The sequence below is a fragment of the Bos mutus genome, chromosome 1 (assembly GCF_027580195.1).
Source record: "Bos mutus isolate GX-2022 chromosome 1, NWIPB_WYAK_1.1, whole genome shotgun sequence".
Classification (NCBI taxonomy): domain Eukaryota; kingdom Metazoa; phylum Chordata; class Mammalia; order Artiodactyla; family Bovidae; genus Bos; species Bos mutus.
Genome location: NC_091617.1, coordinates 70,176,400 through 70,201,396, shown reverse-complemented (window position 1 = coordinate 70,201,396; position 24,997 = coordinate 70,176,400). Strand labels below are relative to the sequence as shown.

The window sequence follows — 24,997 nt, the reverse complement described above, 5'->3', positions numbered from 1 at the left end:
TCGTACGGCCTCCCCGCGGCGCGCCCGTGGCTCCGCCATACGGGTTGAGGGCACGAAGCAAGGACGCACGCCCAGCTCGCGCGGTTCCTCTCGGCCCCGGATGTGACTATTTGGCTGCGGCCGCCTCCCGCCCTACGCTAGATGGGATTGGGCGCCCGCCGGTGAGGTCATCGCCAGGCGCCTTGGAGGGAAGCGGGAAGCACAGGTATGAGGTTGGCGCGGGTGGGTTTCAGGCTGTCCTCCGCCTTTCCCCCTTCTTGATCGCGTCGGCTTTTTTTGGTCCCCTTTTCCTATAAGGTTTACCTGAGTCGTTTGCGTTCCTGCTTGACCATTCCAACCTAACGCAGGAAACTTCCCTCTCCTTACTAGCCAGTGCTAGCTCCGCCACCTTCAGTTTGAGTTAGATCTTCCTTTTCTTTCGGCAGCTGAGGTCGTGTTTTCCTGGTCAGGCCCTCTTGTTCTCCCTTAGTACCAGTGCTTATCAGAACGTGTGTGCTAGCCTGTATGTAGCATGAGAGGTCTCTACATTTGAACACCTCCCTCCCCCTCCCATGTTTGGGTAACCTTAAAGTGCTCTTTAAGTGCTACATTATTTTGGACAAAATATGGCCCTTCCCAGTCTTTCCTACTTACCCACCGGTTAGTAGGCTAATTGAGGTGTATTTTTAACTAACTAGATATTCTAGTAGGGAGAATGACATGGAGGCTATAATTAAGAACACTATTTGGAAGGGAAAGAATTTCAGCATTATTTAGTCATACTACGTTTTCCTAGGTGGCCAGAACGTTTTCCGACAGCCTTTAAAGAATGCTCGGTAAGAGAAAATAATAACCATCATGTAAGACAGGCAATCTACTGGGGCCCTTTACGGGAGAGAGTATATAACTCTCAAAGCAACACTGCGAAGTAATTGTTAAAATAATAGGGTTCACAGATTCCCTTAGTAGTCAATTCCACTGTCTTTCCTTTAAGTAGTAAGGAATCTTCTCGAAAGTTCTCCTGCTGTGAATAATCCATTTCTTGTTTTCCAGTAAAACAAGGGAGGAGGGAGGAGGGTTCAGGATGGGGAACACATGTATACCTGTGGCAGATTCATTTTGATATATGGCAAAACCAATACAATATTGTAAAGTTAAATAAAATAAAATTAAAAAACAAAACAAAAGAACAGCACCTACCATCTCTACTCTCTGATAAGTGGCGTTTGATTACTACTTGCCAGTCCCTTCTTCCTAGATATTTTTTCCTCCAAGCTTAGTCACCCAGATTCTTTTCTTTCTTACTAGTGTCAGTGCCACAGCCCTTCAACCACTCACTTTGGAAAACTGAAATGTGTGAAGAAAAGTTGACCAGTATACTTATTACAATGATAGTGACTATCATATTATTTAAACCTCAGGCTAGGGAATTTATTATTCATTTTTCACCTTTCAACTATTCCCAGGAAGGCAGTCCATGTTTTGTCTGGAAAGGCACTGAAATTTCTTTTACATCTTCAAGGACAGAGTCGGTCCATCCAAGAAGATGACAAAGAACAGACAGAATGAACAGCTTTAAAGGCACAATCACTTGAAAAGGACAAGTGGATACATGGAGATATGACAGGAGCAAGTATTTTAGAGAGCATTTGGTTATTAAAGACATTGGCCTCTATTCTGTCTGCCCTGGTATAAGTGGGGGAGAGCCTTTGAAGGATCTGATGAAATAAATCTAGTCCAGTCAGTGAGGTGACTTTTTATGGCAAAGTACCCCCAAGTGGCCCAGGTAGGATTTCAAAGTAGGAAAAGCTTTCCTTTATCACTACCTCCTGTTTTCTTTCTTGCCTGCTCATCACCCTCTGGACCATGTCCCCTCCCACCATGTTCAGTACCTTTCTGCCCTTTGGCTGCTTAGAACTTCCATCTTAGCGCTCCACCCTTCATAAAAATGTTTTCAAAGTACCCCACCTTCCTCCTCCCCACACTCCATAATCTCATTAGGTGTTGGAAGAAAGGACTCTATTATCTAATTAAACTAATTCACAATAGGAAATGACTAATTACTGCGCTTGACCCTTTCACTTCAGTTCAGTTCAGTCGCTCAGTCGTGTCCCGACTCTTTGCGACCCCATGAATCGCAGCACGCCAGGCTTCCCTGTCCATCACCAACTCCCGGAGTTCACTCAGACTCACATGCATCGAGTCAGTGATGCCATCCAGCCATCTCATCCTCCATCATCCCCTTCTCCTCCTGCCCCCAATCCCTCCCAGTATCAGAGTCTTTTCCAATGAATCAACTCTTCGCATGAGGTGGCCAAAGTACTGGAGTTTCAGCTTCAGCATCATTCCTTCCAAAGAAATCCCAGGGCTGATCTCCTTCAGAATGGACTGGTTGGATCTCCTTGCAGTCCAAGGGACTCTCAAGAGTCTTCTCCAACACCACAGTTCAAAAGCATCAATTCTTTGGCGCTCAGCCTTCTTCACAGTCCAACTCTCACATCCATACATGACCACAGGAAAAACCATAGCCCTGACTAGATGGACCTTTGTTGGCAAAGTAATGTCTCTGCTTTTGAATATGCTATCTAGGTTGGTCATAACTTTCCTTCCAAGGAGTAAGCGTCTTTTAATTTCATGGCTGCAGTCACCATCTGCAGTGATTTTAGAGCCCAAAAAAATAAAGTCTGACACTGTTTCCACTGTTTCCCCATCTATTTTCCCATGAAGTGGTGGGACCAGATGTCATGATCTTCGTTTTCTGAATGTTGAGCTTTAAGCCAACTTTTTCACTCTCCACTTTCACTTTCATCAAGAGGCTTTTTAGTTCCTCTTCACTTTCTGCCATAAGGATGGTGTCATCTGCATATCTGAGGTTATTGATATTTCTCCCGGCAATCTTGATTCCAGCTTGTGCTTCTTCCAGTCCAGCGTTTCTCATGATGTACTCTGCATATAAGTTAAATAAACAGGGTGACAATATACAGCCTTGACGTACTCCTTTTCCTATTTGGAACCAGTCTGTTGTTCCATGTCCAGTTCCAACTGTTGCTTCCTGACCTGCATACAGATTTCTCAAGAGGCAGATCAGGTGGTCTGGTATTCCCATCTCTTTCAGAATTTTCCACAGTTTATTGTGATCCACAGTCAAAGGCTTTGGCATAATCAATAAAGCAGAAATAGATGTTTTTCTGGAACTCTCTTGCTTTTCCGATGGTCCAGAGGATGTTGGCAATTTGATCTCTGGTTCCTCTGCCTTTTCTAAAACCAGCTTGAACATCAGGAAGTTCACGGTTCACATATTGCTGAAGCCTGGCTTGGAGAATTTTGAGCATTACTTTACTAGCATGTGAGATGAGTGCAATTGTGCTGTAGTTTGAGCATTCTTTGGCATTGCCTTTCTTTGGGATTGGAATGAAAACTGACCTTTTCCAGTCCTGTGGCCACTGCTGAGTTTTCCAAATTTGCTGGCATATTGAGTGCAGCACTTTCACAGCATCATCTTGCAGGATTTGAAATAGCTCAACTGGAATTCCATCACCTCCACTAGCTTTGTTCATAGTGATGCTTTCTAATGCCCACTTGACTTCACATTCCAGGATGTCTGGCTCTAGGTCAGTGATCACATCATCGTAATTATCTGGTCGTCAAGATCTTTTTGTACACTTCTTCTGTGTATTCTTGCCACCTCTTCATAATATCTTCTGCTTCTGTTAGGTCCATAGCATTTCTGTCCTTTATCGAGCCCATCTTTGCATGAAATGTTCCCTTGGTATCTCTAATTTTCTAGAAGAGATCTCTAGTCTTGACCCTTTAGGCATCTACCTTTGAGAAGAGAAGCTTGTTGACTTGATACCTGAGTGGAGATAGTGGCACTTAGCTACTTCCAGGTAGCTCTCCAGTCCCAGTAAAACAAAAACAAGAAACAGCAGATTACCAACTCATTTCTAAAAGATTGTTTTGATTGAACTCATATGTAGTTAATTTTTCCCACTACCTTCTACCACAGCAGTCTGATTAACACTTTTTGATTGGATATTTCAAATAATAACAAATAACTTCAATTTTGTAGATTAAGTAAACAAGTGATTTGGGTGGCAGGGTACGCTGGTTGAATCCCTGATCAGTACTCTGGGTGATTAAATTAAATGCCTCAGAATGTACGGATTTCTGAGGCTTTCCCAGTTCTTTTTTCCTATTATTTCCTGTAATAGGTCTCTATTTTAATTTTTCTGACTAGCTGGGTAATCAGTGAATACTATCCATGTGGTGTAGAGATTGAAAGTGAAAGTGAAGTCGCTCAGTCGTGTCCAACTCTTAGCGATTCCATGGACTGCAATCTACCAGGCTTCTCTGTCCAAGGGATTTTCCAGGCAAGAGTACTGGAGTGGGTTGCCATTGCCTGAAGTTTCATTTGTTCTTTACTCTGGTGGGTAGACATTAAGGTAGAACTGACCTTGGACTTGTTGGGAATAACAGTCCAAGAGTTACTACTGCTTCCATTATGGAAAACTTTACAGGAACTGTATTGTTGTCTATAGTAGTCTCTTGAAGAGCAAAATTCATTTATTGCCTGACTTCTTACATTTTGGGGTGGAGTTTAACTAGATGTATCTTTAAAATTGAATTAACTTTTTCTGGAAAAGAGTTACATTAGGAAGAAAACCTAAAACTTTTGTCTGCAAGTCAGCCTTACTTAGGTCCTCTGTGGGTAGTTCTGTGATGGAGAAATAGGAGTACTAGAAACCCTGCCTTTTCTTAGTGAAAAACCTAATATTCTAACAGAGATCCAAAACCTTTATGGATACAAAATCCTAAAACTGTAGAGGGCAGACTTCTAGACTTTAAAGTTCATTCACTGTAGAAAAATTAAAACTCTGACTTAGGAATAAGTGATCAATACTCTAAAGATTCATTACATAGTTAAACTATTTGTAACTTAAATAGCCTTTTCAATGATTAATTCAAAATTCATATTTTTAGTTAGGATATTGTCTCTATCATGTGAGTCGATAGTCATCACAAAGGACAGTTCCTAAGCCTAAATATTAATCTCTTTCATTTTAAATTGTGTTGAGTGTCCTTTTTCCTTGGTTTGTCTGGAACATTTGGCAAAAGTCCTTGTTATGGTTTGTTGTTGTGCAGTTGCTCAGTTGTGTCCGACTCTTTTTCGACCCCATGGACTGCAGCATGCCAGGCTTCCCTGTTCTACATTGTCTCCCGAAGTCTGCTCAAACTCATGTCCTTTGAGTAGATGATGCCATCTAGCCATCTCATCCTTTGTTGCCCTCTTCTCCTCCTAACCTCAATCTTTCCCAGCATTACAGTCTTTTCCTATGGGTTGGCTCTTCGCATTAGGTGGCCAAAATACTGGAGCTTCGGCTTCAGCATCAGTCCTTCCAACGTATATTCAGGGTTGATTTCCTTTAGGATTGACTGGTTTGATTATGGTAGAAAATTATTTAACTACTATGTCAGTACTTGTCAGCAAAAATCAAATCACCAGAGTTCCCTGTCTTTATCTGCCTGAGTCATTTCCTCTCCAAACCTCTCCTTTAAAATGTATTTGCTTCAGTCTCTATTTAGTTTTTTCTGTTTACTAATTGAGTGCTTCTGCTAAAATTTTTTAAATGTATCTTTGTCTTTTTTATATTTTTTTTTGTATATGAAAATTGCTATATCTGATTTTGTGATTGTGTTTCTGTTACTTTGATTACTATTAGATCAGTGGGTTTTTTTGGCAGTCTAGTAGTTAGTGATTTTGTATGTGTGTGTGGCTAAAAGTGGGAGGAAACAAACTTGTGTCGGGAGTAGAAACTTTAAGTAGATTAAATTATTCTTCAAAACAGTATTTGGAAATTTATCTCTGTACAATTGAACTGAATTCAGGTATTATATCTGAAAATACTAAAGCAACTATTGCAGTTTCTTAGTAGATAAACTCTCCTTTGTCTTGTGGAATGAAAAATATAATTTGTCCAGATAGATGTGTTTGCTTCCTTTTGTCTGATCATTTAATTGTATAAATTGCCCCAGTTTCCTTTTTTGCTTTACCCAAGAGGTAATTGGGCTTCCAGGTGGCGGTACTGGTAAAGAACCTGCCTGCCAATGCAGGAGACATAAGAGACGTGGGTTCTATCCCTGGGTTGTGAAGATCTCCTGGAGGAGGGCATGACAGCTCACTCCATTATTCTTGCCTGGAGAATCCTATCCACAGAGGAGCCTAGTAGGCTATAGCCCAGTTGGGGAGGGGTTGGAAAAGACACACATCTGAAGCGACTTAGCAGCAGCAGCAGCAGGAGATAGTTAAGGTAGGGGGTAGCATTATGTGGCAATTCCAGTTTAAAGAAGCAGGCTGCCTAGCATATCAGGAATCTAAATAATGCACATAAACACTACTGTTATATAAGTACAAGTAGGTGATAATGTGATTTTTTTAAAATGTGAGTATATTTAGAAGCAGTAATGAATTATTAGTAGCTTTTGGTCATTTTCTGTACTTTCAAATACTAACAGGTTAAGCCTGTTATCAAGTAGAATTGTTATAAAAAGGTCTTCATTATTTAGAAGTTTAGGATTGTTTTATTTTAGATCCTAAGTACAAATCCTGAACAGGTGACTTTGGGAAAATTATTTTAAATTTATGAGACTCAATTTAATTATCTGTAAAATGGAATGATACCAATCAGAAATGTTGTTTTGAGAATAAAATTAAATAATGTACTGAATTAGTCTCCAATGAGAAGACCCAGGAGTTTGCATTTTTAACCAGTTCCCCTGATGATTAGTGGTATAGTACAGGTTCTCAATGGCATCCGTGGTGGCCCAGTGGTAAAGAACACATATGCTATGCAGGAGTCATGGGTTTGATCCCTGGGTCAGAAAGATCCCCTAGACAAGGAACCTACTCCAGTATTCTTGCCTGGGAAATCACATGGACAGAGGAACCTGATGGGCTGCAGTCCATGGGGACAAAAAGAGCTGGACTCAGCTTAGCGACTAAAACAACAGGTTCTGAAATTCTAGCATACGTCAGAATCACCTGGAAGGCTTGTTAAACCACACTGTTGGGTGCTGACATCAGAGTTTCTGATTCAGTGGGCCTAGAGTGGGGTCGAGGAGAAGGCAATGGCACCCCACTCCAGTACTTTTGCCTGGAAAATCCCATGGACGGAGGAGCCTGGAGGGCTGCAGTCCATGAGGTCGCTAAGAGTCGGACACGACTGAGCGACTTCACTTTCACTTTCCACTTTCATCCATTGGAGAAGGAAATGGCAACCCACTCCAGTGTTCTTGCCTGGAGAATCCCAGGGACAGAGGAGCCTGGTTGGAGGCCGTCTATGGGGTCGCACAGAGTCAGATGCGACTGAAGTGACTTAGCAGCAGCAGCAGTAGCAGAGTGGGGTCCAATAATTTATATTTCTATAAGTTCCTAGGTGATGCTAGTGCTGCTGGCAACCATACTTGGAGGACCATTGGTGTAATATATATGATGCCACTTTGACTAGCCTAATAAAAGTAACCAAAGTGACAATGATAATACTTTTGTTGAGTTCTCCTTACATACCAGGCATTGTTACATGCACTTGACATTTACTGTGTCATTTAATCTTCTCTGATCTTATGAAATAGATGTTATTATTACCCCCATTTTATCAAGAAGGAAAGTGGGTCATTGATTCAGTAACTTGCCCAGCTGATAGGTAATAGGGCTATTCAAACCCAAAAGCCCAGGGCCCATTTTCCATAAACATTATTCAGACAAAGGATATAACCTGATGATTGTGTGGTCCTTTCTTAAAAAGGACTTTTCTTAATTTAAAATAAGTGTATTTATTGTTTATTCCTATGTGAGCCTCACATCAAAGGCTGGAGGACCAGACTTACCTGGGTACCTGATTGCAAGGAAAACACATGTAGGCATGTGCCGGCCACAGTTTTGTGTTAACCAGGCTTTGTAGGCTTGATCTTCAAATGTCTTTTTTTATTGAGTTTTTTAGATGTCTTTTATTTTTTAAATGAAATATTTGTGTCTTACAAAGTTCTTATATAAAATGTGAGATTATAGTTTTCCCCCCTCTTCACAGAGTTACCTGGGTCATTATGGCAGTCAAGTGGACTGGTGGACATTCTTCTCCTATTCTCTGCCTGAATGCGAGTCAAGAAGGGCTAGTGGCTTCTGGAGCAGAAGGTGGGGATCTCGTGGTTTGGGGTGAAGATGGGACTCTTTTAGGACACACGTGCTTCCAAGGGGCAGAGGATGTTACCAACGTCTTATTTTCTCCATCCTGCCCCACCAAACTCTATGCCTCACATGGAGAAACCATTAGCATACTGGATGTCAGGTCTCTTAAAGAACCCTTGGATGATTTTCATGTGAATGAAGAAGAAATCAACTGTCTTTCATTGAATGAAACTGAAAACCTGCTGGCTTCTGCTGATGACTCTGGAACAATCAAAATCCTAGACCTGGAAAATAAGAAAATTAGCAGATCACTGAAGAGACATTCCAATATTTGTTCCTCTGTAGCTTTTCGACCTCAAAGGCCTCAGAGCCTGGTGTCATGTGGACTGGATATGCAGGTGATGTCTTGCAGAGAGTACATGGGTAATTTCTAAATGGGACTTGCTAATAGAATCAAATTATTGATTGGGCTAAATATATCTTGGCATTTTCTTTTATCCACTGACATGCCTTATGTATTTAGGAACCGTAAACTTTATGTCTACTGAATGTTTAATGCTAACTTGACAAAGTCTAGTAGATTAACAAAGTAATTATTAATCTTTTACTCTTTCTCTATGCTTTAAGACATTCCTAAAACATGAGAATTCGAATATTTGATTCTAAACATCTGTTTAAACAAAGGACCATGCTAAATACAGAGTTTATCACCCACCCACTCTCCATAAAGTTTATAATTAAAAAAAAAAACAGAGGGCCTGGATCTATTATTGTTTTTACTCTAAATCACTGGAGTGAGAATAGGCATGGCTTCCCTTTGGTGGTCACTTACCACTTTACACTGCTTTGTATATATTAGTTTGGGAGAAGGCAATGGCACCCCACTCCAGTACTGTTGCCTGGAAAATCCCATGGATGGAGGAGCCTGGTAGGCTGCAGTCCATGGGATCGCTGAGTTGGACACGACTGAGCGACTTCACTTTCACTTTCCACTTTCATGCATTGGAGAAGGAAATGGCAACCTACTCCAGTGTTCTTGCCTGGAGAATCCCAGGGACGGGGGAGCCTGGTAGGCTGCAATCCATGGGGTCGCACAGAGTTGGACACAACTGAAGCGACTTAGCAGCAGCAGCAGCATATATATTAGTTTTCTTTCTAATCACACCCTGATCATACTATTTCTTTTTTAGAAATGAGGAAACTGAAGTTCAAATTGAGTTTTCCCATAGCAGACTGAATTGGAATTCAAACCTCAATCTCTCTGACTTCAAAGCCTATATTTTTTCTCTGTGACACTAAAGATATTTATTTAAATAGATGATATGTGTGCCCAACACTGTTATAGGCATTTAATCTACTTTTTCAGCTGCTTATAGTATCTTGTAAGACTCCTGGTCACTTCCAGGCCAGTGATCTTTGCCACTCCTCTATCCTCCACACCTCCTTATAATTTAGAAATAAATGAGACTAATTTTAGTTGTTGTCACTCTGACTGCCACCCCCACCCCAAGCTACTGGTCTTTTTACTAGGAAGAATCAGTGGATGTCCTGCTGCGCTGGGGCAGCCCCTAATTAAAAATTGTCCAACCAAAAATTTGTAGTGCCTCGGTTGAGAATAATTTTACACCTACAGGGCACAGTGATCCCATGACATCAAAATTCCTTTTCTACTCCTAGGTCTTGCCCAGAACTTTAATAAATCTATATTTTTCTACACTAGTGGAGATAATCTGCTTACTGTGTTGGGCAGAAAGACCTACACAACCAGTCAGATATCTGTTTTAAGTAGGCGGATTGTACAGTGTCTCTGACTACTCATTCATTCATCCTTAAGCTATACCAGTTTTCAATCACTGGTTCATTAACTGCGTTAGACATGGCAGTCAGCCAAGTAGATGTATAGCAGTCACAGATTACACAAGAAGCAGGCATCCAGAATTTACCATTTTACCTCCAGTTCTAGATGAGAAAGTTTAGTGCCAGGCAGGTGTTAGAGAATACTCTAGGAAATAAATATATTGTGAAAAGAAGTCTTTTGCTTTTTGATTTGTCAAGAATTGCTAAAAGTTCACTATAGATTAACTGCTGCATTGGGTCGTAATATATAATAAAAGTGACTAAGATAGTACAGTCATTACTTCTGACTGAAATTACTTCTTTAACTGGAGTTGAAAGTATAATTTCTTCCAGTTTACTTCTTAAAATCTGGTTATCTGGTATTTTTCTGAACTTTAAGAATAGCCAGCCTATGGAGGGGTCCAAGAATGTAGGTGTAATAGTGGAAGGGAGTTTTTATCAGATTAGTGATGAGAGTTATTTATCTCTGAACAAGGTGTTTTATCTCAAGGCAGGAACTGAATTATTGCCACACAATAGATAAGTTCAACATACCTATCTTTGTTATTGAAAGTGAAAGTGAAGTCGCTCAGTCGTGTCCGACTCTTTGCAACTCCATGGACTATAGCCCACCAGGCTCCTCCATCCATGGAATTTTCCAGACAGGAGTACTGGAGTGGGGTGCCATTTCCTTCTCCAGAGGATCTTCTCCACCCAGGGATTGAACCCGGGTCTCCCGCATTGCAAGCAGACACTTTTACCATCTGAGCCACAAGGGAAGCTCATCTTTGTTATTAGAGAAATTATAAAAATTAGATCCTTTGATTTAGATAGGTTTAAATAGAAAAAGCTTACTCAAGCAGGGACCTTAGGAATGAAGTGTGATTTATTAAGACACTTGAGACTACTTAATCTTTTATTAAATAGACACAAAATAATATTCATGATGTATTTTTAAGGTATAAATAATAACACTAAATAAATACATGTGAACCCACCACTCCAATACAGTTTTTTCTTGTAAGGACATTTGGAAATTTGAAGCCCATCATGAATTTCTTTTTTTTTTTTTTCCATCATGAATTTCTGTAGCATATACACTGGTTTTCTTTTCTTTTTTTTTTTTTTTACACTGGTTTTCTTTATCCCTCATTTCCACATTTGAAAGTAAATGGTTTCAAGTTTGTTTTCTTCTTTCTGGAGTTTGAACAGTCTCTAGGACCAAAACCTAAGTATCCAGATAGTGGAAGAGCCTCTTTCTTTTCCCCTTGAAAATGAATCTTTTATGTGGAAAGAAATGTTTTTGTACAAGAAATTTTTGAGCAGGGTCACTTTGATATGCTTGCATTCACTTCTGAGTGTCACTTCTTTTGAAATAGGATGCATTGAAGGAAGTTACTTTGAATAGCAAACGAAACCTTGGTATAATCAGCAGTGGTAATATTTTCGGTTCAGATCTGTGCTTTTGACTAAACGGTCGTGCTTATCCTAGTGCCCCTTTTAGATCATGAGCCATAATTCAGGGACGGTACTAGATGGCAAAATAAAGTTGTCTCTTCGCTCTGAAAGTATGAAGAATATTTTCTTTTTCAAATTGGTTGCTCCAGGAAGACAATTGCTGAAGTCTGGAGTAAAATCAATCCACAGAACTTATTGTTTTGTTTTAAATATTTTTAAAATTGCATTTTATCTAAATCTACTTAGTAGGTCCAAGATCATGGCAGAGAACAACAGTAAAAAGCCAAGTATACCAGGATGTCAAATTAACAGACTTGCTTAAAATTTCTGCTCTTTTCTACAGGTACTATGCTAGGCATTGAGCTTCCCTGGTGTCGCACACAGGAAAGAATCTGCCCAATGTGGGAGATCCAGGTTTGATCCTGGGTTTAGTTTATTTAGTTGATAGGTGTTTCTACTTGTAACAAGCATAGGCTAAAATTAATAAATTTCCTCATTTTCAGTTTTACTTATAGCAGTCGGGGTAGGATGACTTGAAGAAATTGGCATCTGTGTAAGAGTTTGGATTACACATTAAAGGGTTTGTTGATCCAGAGTTACTCAGGATCTAGTTTTTAAATTATACCTTCCTTACTGCCCATTGGCATTCTAGTTTTGGTACCAGGGTAGCATCCTGCTGGCATGTTGTGGTGCTGTCTGAATTTTTTTTTAATGTTGCTGGGAATGTATCCTGCTAATCATTCTTAGACTACTTTGGTGATTTTCTTAGAAGCAGAATAAGCATGTTCATGAAACAAACTATTTAGAGCTCTAACTGTGTAACTTCCACTTATTTAAAGGTGATGCTGTGGAACCTTCGGAAAGCCCGGCCACTCTGGATTACAAATTTACAGGAGGATGAAACAGAAGAAATGGAAAGTCCACAATCACCTGGTCAGCTTTTAAACCCTGCCTTAGCCCACTCTGTGTCTGTGGCATCGTGTGGCAATGTTTTTAGTTGTGGTGCAGAAGATGGTAAGGTTCGAATCTTTAGGGTGATGGGAGTCAAGTGTGAACAGGAACTGGGATTTAAGGGCCATTCTTTGGGGGTTTCCCAAGTCTGCTTTCTGCGAGAATCCTATTTGCTGCTTACTGGAGGGAATGATGGAAAGATAAAGCTGTGGGATGTAAGCAGTGAAATTGAAAAAAAACATAAGAGTCCAACCAAACATACTCACAGGAAGAAAACCAAAAGGGCAGCTTACACCAAGCAAGGTGGAGGCACTCATGCTTCAGTAACAGGTGAAGATGAACATGGCAAAATTTTACCAAAGTTAAGTATTGAACATGGAGAAAAAGTGAACTGGCTCTTAAGTACAAAAATAAAGGGGTACCAAAATATATTGGTAGCTGATCAAACTAGTTGTATATCGGTGTATCCCTTAAAAGAATTTTAAATCCAATAAAACATTTGAAAAACTGCAGCAAAACATTTTGTAAGTTAAAAAAAAAATCCTGATTCTTTGTTTAAACTCTTTGTCATATGTGGAATAATAGCATTCCATAACATGTGAGCAAAAGGAGATAATTGGGTAACACTTCATATGGTAAATGACATATTAAAATTTGGTGAAAGAGAACGAATATTCACTGAGTCCTGATTGTGCTCCAGCATTTTACATGTGTTTCATTTCATTAAGGTGGAATGAAATAAGGTGGGTGCCTTCCTTCATTTTATTACCACCGGAATCAAAACTCAGCGATGTTAAGTAACTTGAGGATCCAAGAAAATTGCAGGCACGATGACTTACCTGCAAAGGATCTTCATTGTCTTGTCAAGCCTGTTGCCTTAGGAAAGCTCACATCCTGATCCAAACGTGGTCACCGCATTAGTGACAACATTAGTAATTCCAGGCTGTCATGAGGATATTTACCAAGTTGAAAGAGGAAACCGTTCTTGCTTGTTCTGTGTAAAGCCCAGAATACTGACAATCACTTTTTGCCATTTCTAAGAAAAGTGTTCCAGGGTCAAATCAGTTTAGGATATTAGGCAGCCATCCAGGCTGTGATGCTGTTGGGACCAAGAATAAGCTGAAGTTATGAATAAGCAGAAACTCTGACTAAGCAGAAGATACGAAGTAGGCAGAAGAGGTTGAGAATAGAAGCCAAGACATTGTGTCAAGAGTGAGTTTTCATCATGCACTGGATTGCTGGTTTTTCTGCATGTTCTTTCAACTTCTGCTTTAACTGCCTACTCTTAGATTCAAAGATTTAAAGAGAGAGTCTGATTAGTTACCATTATGCTGGTTTGTGGAGAATTCTTTGATAAGCTCAATTTTAGAATGCTTGCTGCAGATGACAGAAACCAAATTCAAATTGACTTAAGGAAAGAAAAAAGGAATTTATTGGCTCATATAACAGAGAAGTCCAAGAATAATCAGGCTTTTACTGCTGAGGTAGCTAAGCTGATAGGATGTGAGTCTGTATGTGCCTCACCTGTGAAAAGACTTGCCTAGGGATGGGGAGAGAGACTCTTCGCAGTAATGTTGAGCCTAGAACCAGCTATGCCTGAAACAAGTATACTCCTTAAGCCTTTTTTTTTTAACTCGTTAACTATTAATAAAAGAGTCGTGACCAATTATGTGGGCAGTCAATAAATATTGTTTAATTTCACTTGAAATTTAAAGCCAGGAGACTGCCATCTTGGCCCTAAAATATCCATTCACAGGACCTTGGTCTGAGTACTGACAGAAAGAAACAAGTTTCTAATCCCAGAACTGGGCAAAATTCTTGGCCATTTTGGGCCTTGAGTTCCTTACTTGAAAGTATAGAGGTTGAATTAGACATCCCCTAAGGTCCCTTCCGTGCTACTGTTTATGAAAGGAAAACAACATCATAGTAATATTGTGTTTGTCCAGTGATTCTAATATGTATTAAAATGTCAGGAATGACCAATAATCATGGGCCATCTCTGGAGGTTTTAGAGAAATCTTTTGGGAAATTACCCAAGTACAACATTATTTTAGCTATTGAGCTTTAATAATGTTATGGGAACAAGGTAAGAAGTATTTAAGCCAGGATTGAAACATTAATTTTAAACTTTGTTTGGTTGCTGATAACAGGTACCCACTCAGACTGCCTCAGTGAAAAGGGAAATTTACTTTGGGGGTAGAAGTGCAAAATTCTCTCAACCCAGAATGAAAATGTAGCTTGACTCTACATTTCTAACCAGGGAAGCCGTCAAGCACCAAAACAGCTACACTTTCTGTCTCTCAGACCCTGTGGTCACTCATCTCTGCTTCTTTCACCTGACAAAAGATGGCCTTCTAGGGCTACATCAGCAACCTTTTTCGATTCCAGAACCTGAGTGAGTAGTGTCTAAGTTCCAAGGCCCTGAAGATAATCTGAGTGGTCTCACTTAGTCATGGGCCTAGCTCTGATACAGTCACTTCTGATCAGGAGGATGTTGTCATTTAGTATCAGTATTGCCAAAGGAGCCCCCACAGGTAAGGGAGCTAGTTCTCAGGGAAGAAGAGTATGGGTTGAACTTACAGTTCCCAAAGATCTACAACCAACTATTGATATTTTGGTAAATTTACAATGTGAAAATTATATGCAAAGTGACCTCTTCTTAGGTCAGTCATTTTGCTACAGTTTGACTTAACATTCTCAAGCACAAGGTATACCTAAATTAGTTAATGAGAGCTTAAAGAAACACACTGGTAAAGTAAGCCAAAGAAAGTGCCATAGCCTTGGCTCATAGAGAATCGGGATACTTTTTTTTTTTCTTATACTGTGTAGCATGTAGGATCTTAGTTCTCCAACCACAGATTGAACCTGTGTTGCCTAGTGGCAGCATGGAGTCTTAACCACTGGACTGCCAGGAAAGTCCCAGGATACCATTTTTAAATATTGCTTACCTTAGCCAACTGGGCCCTCAGATAACTGAGTAAGAACTTAAGTGGCCTCACCTTCTAAGTGGCCTGCCAAAGTCCTCAATCTATAGAAGGCTGAAAATGTACCCCAGAATACCAGGTTGTAATCCCTGGAACCTGTAAATGTTACTTTATTTGGCAAAAGGTTATTTGCAGATAAACATTACAACTAGTAAAGGATTATGTTAAAGGAACATAATCAAGATAATTATATACTTACCTTTTTGCTTTATTAGACTGTGAGATGCTTGGCGGCAAGGGTCTGCCTATTGAATTTCAGAACTTGTGGTTTGGCCTGTCCTGGACCCCCCAACTCACAAACAATAATCATTAAATATTAAATGAATCAAGGGAGATCCAGAAGGTGAAAATGTTAAGAGATGTGGATAGAAAAAAATAAAAATAAAGGTCAGCTTGAAGGGAGCTGGCAGCAGGGTTGCCTGGCAACCAAACTGAACCCTTTGCTTATGCTTTAGGTTATTTTTAATACCAGCTATGAGGGCTACGCATGGCTCTCCCAACCAGTGCTCAGTTTGCAGATACCCAGACATGCTCATTTCACATTTGATGTTCTTTCCAAATTACAGTCAGTTTGTAGTCTGGGATAGACAGTCCTGAAGCTGATGCAGTGCCACCCAGTTGCTTCTCCCTGCCAAGAGCTGAAATACCTTCAGGATTAATCAATCACCCTCTGGCATAATTATGTATAATTCTGATGCCTTACCTATGAATAACTCTTCCATCATCTCAGTTTTCCTGTTTATAAGCAGAGAATTCATGAAAAACAGTATGATACTGCACCTGTGTTCTATGAGTGTATTTGGTTTTCTGAACTATTTGAAAGTGAAATATTATGATACTTGACCTCAAAATACATCAGTATGCATCTCCTAAAAAGGTCACTTTTCAACATAATCATATTACTGATATTATATACAAGAAACTTAGCAATAATTCACATTCTTGTTCTTAGCCAGCCAGTTGTGACTAATATTCTTAACTAAAGTCTGATGATGACAGACGGTAGCAATCAGAACTGCAGAAGACAGGTCCCTTAGCCTTGAGCAGGTCTCACAGAGATGAGAGAAGGAACAGTAAGGATCTTGTGGCTCAGTCTGGGGTCTGAACAGAGGTAGGTCTCCTTCATAGCCAACCTTCTTCCTGTGGCACATTCCCAGTGGGGAATATTGCCTCTTGCACTGGACTAAAGTTGATTTTAGAGACTAAGTTGTCAGACAAGAGGGAAATTGTGGGAGAATAAGGACATGAGTCAACTGAAGTGAACAAAATATGCTGTCACCACCACTACCCGGGCCATACTCCAGCCAAAGAAGCAGGATTTAACCTAGCCCGGAAGAGGATGTGAGAGAATTCAGAACCTCTCATATACCTGGAGAGCCCTGCCGTACCCTAGTGCTCTTAGTGGAGGAAAGGACTGAGCTGAGGTTTGATAGAGCTCCATCAGGTCTTCTTCTCTAAAGCCATAAAAATGCTTGAGGAGAGTGACCCAAAGTTCACTTGAACATGATTTCCCTATAATCATTCTAGGCAATGAATGAAGACGCATCAGCATGCAGTGATCAAGTAAAAACAATAAATGTTGATACAAGAGGTCACAAACAGGTAGTAACGTGAAAGTTGAATGCAGTATTTTTGTTATGAGCAAGATTGTTAATCGTGTTACAAACCAATGTGTGGCTAGATGAATGCAATATTAATATTTTATTAAAAATCATTAAGATATAAAAGACTCAACTGGGGACTTACCTGATGGTCCAGTGGTTAAGATGCCATGCTTCCACTGCAGGGGGGTGTGGGTTTGATCCCTGGTCAGGGAACTAAGATGCTGCATGCTGTGGGGTGTGGCACAAAAAAGAAGGACTCAACTAAAAAACTGTTGAATCGGTAAAGTTCAAGGGTTTAAAATCGCTACACCAAAATGAGTTGCTTTTCTATACACCAACAGTAAAACATCTGAAAAAAAGAAATGTCTCCTATTCACAGTGGGATCAAAGCAATAAAACACATGGGAACAAGAAAGTGAAAGATCTGTAAAATGAAAACTACAAGACTTTGCTGAAAGAAGTCAAAGAAGACACAAGTGGAGGGACATCCTGTGTTCACGGACTGGAAGAGAGTAGTATTGTTCAAATGTACATGCTCCACAATGTCATCTATAGATTCAGTGTAATCCCTATCAAAATTCCAACAGCATTTTTCAAATAGAAAAAAACCTAAAAATGTAGGGCACCATAAAAGGCCCCAAATAGCTAAAGCAACCCTGAGAAAGAAAGCCATCACACGTCCTGCTTTGGGGCTATACAATAAAGCTATAGTAATTAAACCAGTATGGTACTGGCATAAAAATGGACACAGACCAAAGAAGAAAATAGCCCAGAATTAAACTCCTGCATATATGATCAGCTATTATTTGATAAGTGGGGAAAGGATAGTTTCTTCAGCAAATGGTGTTGGAAAACTGGATAATCACATGTGGAAAAAATGAAATTGGATCCCTATCTTACATTACTCACAAAGAGTTAACTTGAAAGCCTTAAACATGAGACCTGAAACCATATAACTTACCTCAACAGGAGGAAAGAAGCTCCTTGATACTACCCTCCACAATGATTTTTTGGACCAAAAGCACAAACAACAAAAAACAAGTAGAACTCCATCCAATTTAAAAGCTTCCACACAACTAAAGAAACAACAAAATAAAAAGGTAACTAGAATGAGAGAAATTTTTTTTTCTAATCGTGTTGGATACAGAGTTAATATCCAAAATTTATAAAGAACTTGTACAACTCAATAGCAAAAAAAAAAAAAAAAAGTGTGCAGAGGAATGAAATAGACATTTTTTCCAAAGAAGATATCTAACCGACTAACAGGCACGAAAACATGCTCAGCATCACTCCTCAAGAGATACCTCACCTATAAGAATGACTACTATCAAGGAGAGAAAACAAGTGTTGATGAGGGTTTGGGACAAAAGAGACCCCTCCTGCACTGTTGATGGGATTGTAAGTTGGTATGCAGAGTCCTCAAAAAATTAAAAATGAAACACATATAATCCAGTAATCCCACTTCTGGCTGTATGTCCCGAGGAATGAAAACTGGTTACTGAAAAGACATGTCTGACTCTGTGTGACCCCAGGGACTGTAGCTCACAGGCTCCTCTTCCATGGGATTCTCCAGGCAAGAATACTGAAGTGGGTTGCCATTTCCTTCTCCACAAAGAGACATATAAACTCCATATTTATTGCAGCATTATTCACAATAACTGAGATAGAGAAACAACCTAAGTGTGTATAAGGATAAGTTAAGATGTGGTACATGTATGCAATGGAATACTATTCAGCCTTGAGAAAAAGCAGTTCTGCCTTTTAGAACACTGTGGATGGATCTTGGGAACAATTTGCTAAGTGAGATATGTCAGAGTAAGACAAATACTGTATAATATCTATTATATGTGGAACCAAAAAAACCCGAAAGAATAAGAGTAAAGTGGTCATTACCAGAAGCCAGGGGTGGGAGAATGGGAGAGATGTTTAAGGGTACATATTTGCAACTAGTGTATAAATAAGTCCTGGAGACCTAGTGCACAGAACAGTGATTACAGACAACAGGTTGTATTATAAACAGTAAACTTGCAGAGACCAGACCTTGGTTGTTCACAGCAGTGAAAGAGTTGACAACTATGATGAGGTGGAAATGTTAGCTATTGCTGCTGCTGCTGCTGCTAAGTCGCTTCAGTCATGTCCGACTCTGTGCGACCCCATGGACTGCAGCCTGGCAATTATTACAATATAAATGTCAAATAAATGTGTTGCACACCTTAAACTTATACAATGTTGTATGTCAAATATAGCTCAATTTAAAAAAGAAAAAGTTGGGACTTCGCTGGTGGTCCAGTGACTAAGTAACTGCCTTCCAATGCAGGGGGCGCAGGTTCCATCCCTGGTGCCAAGGGGCAGCTAAGCTCGTGCTGCACCTGGAGAGGCCCACACGCCACGAGGAGGAGCCCCCTGCCGAAGTCAAGATCCAGCGCAGCCCAAGATAAAGAAGAAATTTTTTTAAATTAAAAGAGAAAAAAATTTTACTGGGACTTCACTGTAAGTCCAGTGGTTAAGACTCCATGCTCCCAATGCAGGGGCATGGATTTGATCCCTGGTCAGGAAAATTTAGATCTTGTTTGTCACATGACACAGCCAAAAGAAAAAAGGAAAAAATTATTAAGATGTAGTAGAATGTCATTATGTCAGATACAGGGGTTATATAACCATAGACTGATGAGCAGAGCCTTTTTTCTGTAGCTTGTGTGTGTACTCATGAAAGAATGAAAATTGAATAAATTGGTATTTGAACTGAACATATATTTCTGAAGGACTAAAGCAAACATCTGTGACAGGATCCTGGCTTCATCTTGCCATTTGATGACACTTCTCTGGGATTCTGTCCCTCCCTCTGAAAACAGGAAGTAATAGATGACACCCATACCTACCCAGGATCATTCTTGTATCTTGTGGTCCTTTCTCAGCCAAGCTCTGAGGCTGGCCGAAGTGTTCACAAGCACCCCAACTATACATCTCAGATTCAGGAGCTAGACAGAGCTGCAAACAGTATAAGCATATGCAGACATATGCTGACATTATGAATTATAAAGACACAGGTGATGGCAGTTTCCTCCCTTCTTGATTATTTCTTGATTATTGATACATACACTTGTTTGGAAAGAGGAATTAAAGCTATGAAAAAATTTTGTTTCTAATATGAAAATACAGGATGATATGCAAGGAGAATTTGGAAGGTCACAAGGCTGAAGTCCTATAATGTGAAGGGTTTGGGGACGCAGCAGGCCATGTTCTCACTGGTCAGGTGGTACCCATGTAGCAGGAGGAAAACCAGAGAGGGAAACTGAGGTCTGACTGTATTCCCAGTGATCTGCAGTTCTCCAGTATACTTTCTGTTTACTTTAGCTGCTTTGGCTTATGTAATTGACATCAGTAAAACTAAACTTCTTTTTTTTTTTTACCTTAATGTGCTTTTGTATGTTTTGTGACTAGAAAAAGTTTTATTCTAATCATGTAAGAGAAGAGACAGCTGGTCTTTCAAACGCTGGAAGTAATTGTTTTATGGCACTTGTAGAAACAAGAATATAGCCTTAGAGAGCAAAAATTTTAAATCCATAATTTTGAGGGGAGTTTTTTGAAAAAACATTCAGTTCAGTTCAGTCACTCAGTCGTGTCTGACTCTTTGCTACCCCATGAATTGCAGCACGCCAGGCTTCCCTGTCCATCACCAACTCCCGGAGTTTACTCAAACTCATGTCCATCGAATCAGTGATGCCATCCAGCCATCTTATCCTCTGTCGTCCCCTTCTCCTGCCCCCAATCCCTCCCAGCATCAGAGTCTTTTCCAATGAGTCAACTCTTCACATGAGGTGGCCAAAGTATTGGAGTTTCAGCTTTAGCATCAGTCCTTCCAATGAACACCGACTGATCTCCTTCAGAATGGACTGGTTGGATCTCCTTGCAGCCCAAGGGACTCTCAAGAGTCTTCTCCAACATCACAGTTCAAAAGCATCAATTCTTCGGCACTCAGCTTTCTTCACAGTCCAACTCTCACATCCATACATGACTGCTGGAAAAACCATAGCCTTGACTAGACGGACTTTTGTTTGCAAAGTAATGTCTCTACTTTTTAATATGCTATCTAGGTTGGTCATAACTTTCCTTCCAAGGAATAAGCATCTTTTAATGGTATAATTCAATACTGTATAATTCACCCAATTAAAATGGAATGGTTTGTATTAAATTGTAACACCATCACCACACCCTAATCTTAGAAAATTTCTCTCTCTCCCTCCCTCCAAAGGAAGCTCTGTACCCATTAGCAGTTACTCCCCATTTCTCCTTAAACCACCCTAGGCAATCATTAATCTTCCCATTTCTGTAGCTTTACCAATTCTGGGAAGTTCATATAAATGAAATAATATGTGGTCTATATGACTGGCCTCTTTGACTTAGCATAATGTTTCCAAGATTCATCCATGTTATAGCATGTATCAATACATCATTACTTTTTATAGCCAAATAATATTCCATTATATGTGTTTGTATACAAGTATATACATATACACAGATACATGTATATATATATCACATTTATTATTCATCAGTTGATAGATGTGTAAGGTAGTTTCCACTTCAGGGCTACTGTGATTAATGGGCTCAGTGGTAAAGAATCTGCCTGCCAATGCAGGAGACGCAAGAGACTTGGGTTCAATCCCTAGGTCAGTAAGATCCCCTGGAGGTGGATATGGCAGCCCACTCCGGTATTCTTACCTGGAAAATCCCATTGACTGGACAGAGGAGCCTGGCAGGCTACAGTCCTCAGAGTCTCAAAGAGTCAGACACAATTGTGCAGACACACACACACACACACACACAATAACTCTGTATTCAATATTTTGAAGAACTGCCCAATTGTTTTCCAGGGTTACTGCAACATTTTATATTCTGAGCAGCAAATTATGAAGATTCCCATTTCTCCACATCCTCACCAACATTTGTTTTTTCTTTTTATTGTAGCCATTGGAGTCAGTGTGAATTATTTCATTGTAGTTTTGATTTGCATTTCCTAACAACTTCGAATCTTGAGCATCCTTTTATGCACTTATTGTCTTGCATGTTTATGGCAAACATTTTCAGCAAAGTAATTCAAAGTGGTATTTCCAACATCATCATCCAACATGGACCACAATCCAATTATGGTCTTTCCAACAAATATTGCTGGGACAATTGGATGTCATATGCCAAAAAAATGAACCTCAGCCATTACCTTGTACCATAAACAATGGATCATAAGAGCTAACACTACCAGTTCAGTTCCCTTCAGTTCAGTCGCTCAGTTATGTCCAACTCTTTGTGACCCCAGGGACTGCAGCATGCCAGGCTTCCCTGTCCATCACCAACTCCTGGAGCCTGCTCAAATTCATGTCCATTGAGTCGGTGATGCCATCCAACCATCTCATCGTCTGTCGTCCCCTTCTCCTGCCTTCAATCTTTCCCAGCATCAGGGTCTTTTCCAGTAAGTTAGTTCTTTGCATCAGGTGGCCAGAGTGTTGGAGCTTCAGCATCAGTCCTTCCAGTGACTATTCAGGACTGATTTCCTTTAGGATGGACTGGTTGGATCTCCTTGCAGTCCAAGGGACTCTCAAGAGTCTTCTCCAATACCACAGTTCAAAAACATCAATTCTTCGGTGCTCAGCTTTCTTTATAGTCCAACTCTCACATCCATACATGACTACTGGAAAAAACCATAGCTTTGACTAGATGGACCTTTGTTGGAAAAGTAATGTCTTTGCTTTTTAATATGCTGTCGAGGTTGGTCAGAGCTTTTCTTCCAAGGAGTAAGCATCTTTTAATTTGATGGCTGTATTCACCATCTGCAGTGATTTTGGAGCCCCCCAAAATAAAGTCTGATATTGTTTCCACTGTTTCCCCATCTATTTCCCATGAAGTGATGGGACCAGATGCCATGATCTTCTTTTCTGAATGTTGAGTTTTAAGCCAACTTTTCACTCTCCACTTTCACTTTCATCAAGAGGCTCTTTAGTTCTTCTTCACTTTCTGCCATAAGGGTGGTGTCATCTGCATATATGAAGTTATTGATATTTCTCCTGGCGATCTTGATTCCAGCTTGTGTTTCATCCAGCCCAGCATTTCGCATGATGCTAATGCTATAAAAAGTAGGAAATACAGAAAAAGATCTTGTGGCTTTCAGTTAGACAAAGGTTTCTTAGGACACAAAAAGCATAAACCATAAAAGAAAAAAATGAAGTCCAAGTTGGACCTCACCAAAATGGAAAACTGCTCTTCCCCCCTCCAATCTGAAAATAAAAAGGCAAGCCATAAACTGGGAGAAAATATTTGTAGAACACATATCTGTTAAAGGACTTACATACATATTCATTAAGTTCTTACAACTTAATGAAAAGACAATCCAGTTTAAAAATGAACAAAGGATTTGAACAGACACTTCACCAAAGTGAATTTACAAATAGCTAATAAGTACATAAGAAGGTAAGATATGGGCTTCCCTCGTAGTTCAGTTGGTAAAGAATCCACCTGCAATGCAGGAGACCCCGGTTCGATTTCTGGGTCAGGAAGATCTGCTGGAAAAGAGAAAGGCTACCCACTCCAGTATTCTTGGGCTTCCCTTGTGGTTCAGCTGATAAAGAATCCGCCTTCAATGCCAGAGACCTGTTTGATCCCTGGGTTGGGAAGATCTCCTGGAAAAGAGAAAGGCCACCCACTCCAGTATCCCTGCCTAGAGAATTCCATGGACTGTATAGTCCATGGGGTCGCAAAGAGTTGGACACGACTGAGTGACTTTCACTTCACATGAGAAGGTAGCTGACATCAGTAGTCACTAGGTAAATACAATATTACAAGGTTATATCTATACATATCCATCAGAATAGTTAAAATTAAAAAGACTGACAATATTGGAAAAGATGCAGAGCAACTGGAACTCTCATATTGTTAAGAATAAAAAAATGGATCAGCTACTTTGGAAGAAAAGTTTGGCAGTTTTTATGAAGTCAAACATACTTACCTATGACCCACCAAGTCCACGCTTAGCTATTTGCCCAAGAGAAATAAAAACTTAGGTCCATACAAAGGTCCGTACTCAAAAGTTTATAGCTGCTGCTGCTGCTGCTAAGTCACTTCAGTTGTGTCCGACTCTGTGCGACCCCATAAATGGCAGCCCACCAGGCTCCCCCGTCCCTGGGATTCTCCAGGCAAGAACACTGGAGTGGGTTGCCATCTCCTTCTCCAATGCATGAAAGTGAAAAGTGAAACTGAAGTCAGGTTTATAGCTACTTACTCATAATAGCCAAATTGAAAACAAACCAAATGTCCATCCACTGGTAACTATTTGAACACATTGTAGTATGTCCATATAGTGGAATATTACTGAGAAGAGGAACAAACTGTTGATACATGCAAGAAAATTTCAAAAACATGATGATACATAAAGGAAGTCAGACCAAAATACTGTATCATTCTACTTAAGTGACACTCTAGAAAAAGCAAAGCAGAAAGCAGATCAGAGGTCACCAGAGGTCAGAAGTGGGTATAGAATTGATTGCAAATAAGTACGAGGGAACTTTGGGGAGTAATAGGGGTGACGTTCTGTGAGGTTTACCATGATTGTGGTGGTGGTCACATGACTATAAACATTTGTCAAAACTCAACCAACTGCGCTTCTCAAAAAATTATTTTATTAACAAAATATTTTTATTATTTATTCATTTATTTTGGGCTGCTCTGGGTCTTCACTGCCGTGTGCAGGCTCCCTCTGGTTGAGGAGAGCATGGGCTGCTCTCTAGTTGCAGTGAGCAGGCTTCTCACTGTGGTGGCTTCTCTTGTTGAGCAGCACCGGCTCTCGAGCCTGCAGCCGGCTGTGGCACACGGGCTTGGTGGCCCACAGCAATATGGAGTCTTCCAGACCAGGGGCTGAACCCGTGTCCCCAAATTAGCAGGCAGATTCTTCGCCATGAGACCACCAGAGGTGTTCCTGTACTTTAAAAAATTTTTGAATTTTATTGTACATAAAT

General features: G+C 40.1%; 1 protein-coding gene and 1 long non-coding RNA gene across 3 annotated transcripts in view; one reads left to right on the top strand and one right to left on the bottom strand.

Annotated features, from left to right (window-relative positions):
* Nucleotides 1–69: 69 nt before the first annotated feature.
* Nucleotides 70–24,408, top strand: WDR53 (WD repeat domain 53). 2 transcript variants are annotated; one of them, XM_005897814.3, is made up of 3 exons: nucleotides 70–205; nucleotides 8,064–8,559; nucleotides 12,295–24,408. In XM_005897814.3, the coding sequence occupies exons 2-3, from the start codon at nucleotides 8,080–8,082 to the stop codon at nucleotides 12,889–12,891; spliced, it is 1,077 nt and encodes a 358-aa protein (XP_005897876.2). In that variant the 5' UTR covers nucleotides 70–205; nucleotides 8,064–8,079; the 3' UTR covers nucleotides 12,892–24,408. The 2 variants fall into 2 exon arrangements, with proteins under 2 accessions (XP_005897876.2, XP_070227042.1); XM_070370941.1 differs by having other exon boundaries at nucleotides 179–205; nucleotides 8,064–8,167.
* LOC138987951 (uncharacterized) overlaps nucleotides 24,408–24,997 on the bottom strand; it is a 25,140-nt gene continuing 24,550 nt past the window's right edge. Inside the window, exon 4 of the long non-coding RNA XR_011464256.1 lies at nucleotides 24,408–24,962. This is a non-coding gene — a long non-coding RNA (uncharacterized lncRNA). The remainder of the gene's footprint in view (nucleotides 24,963–24,997) is intronic.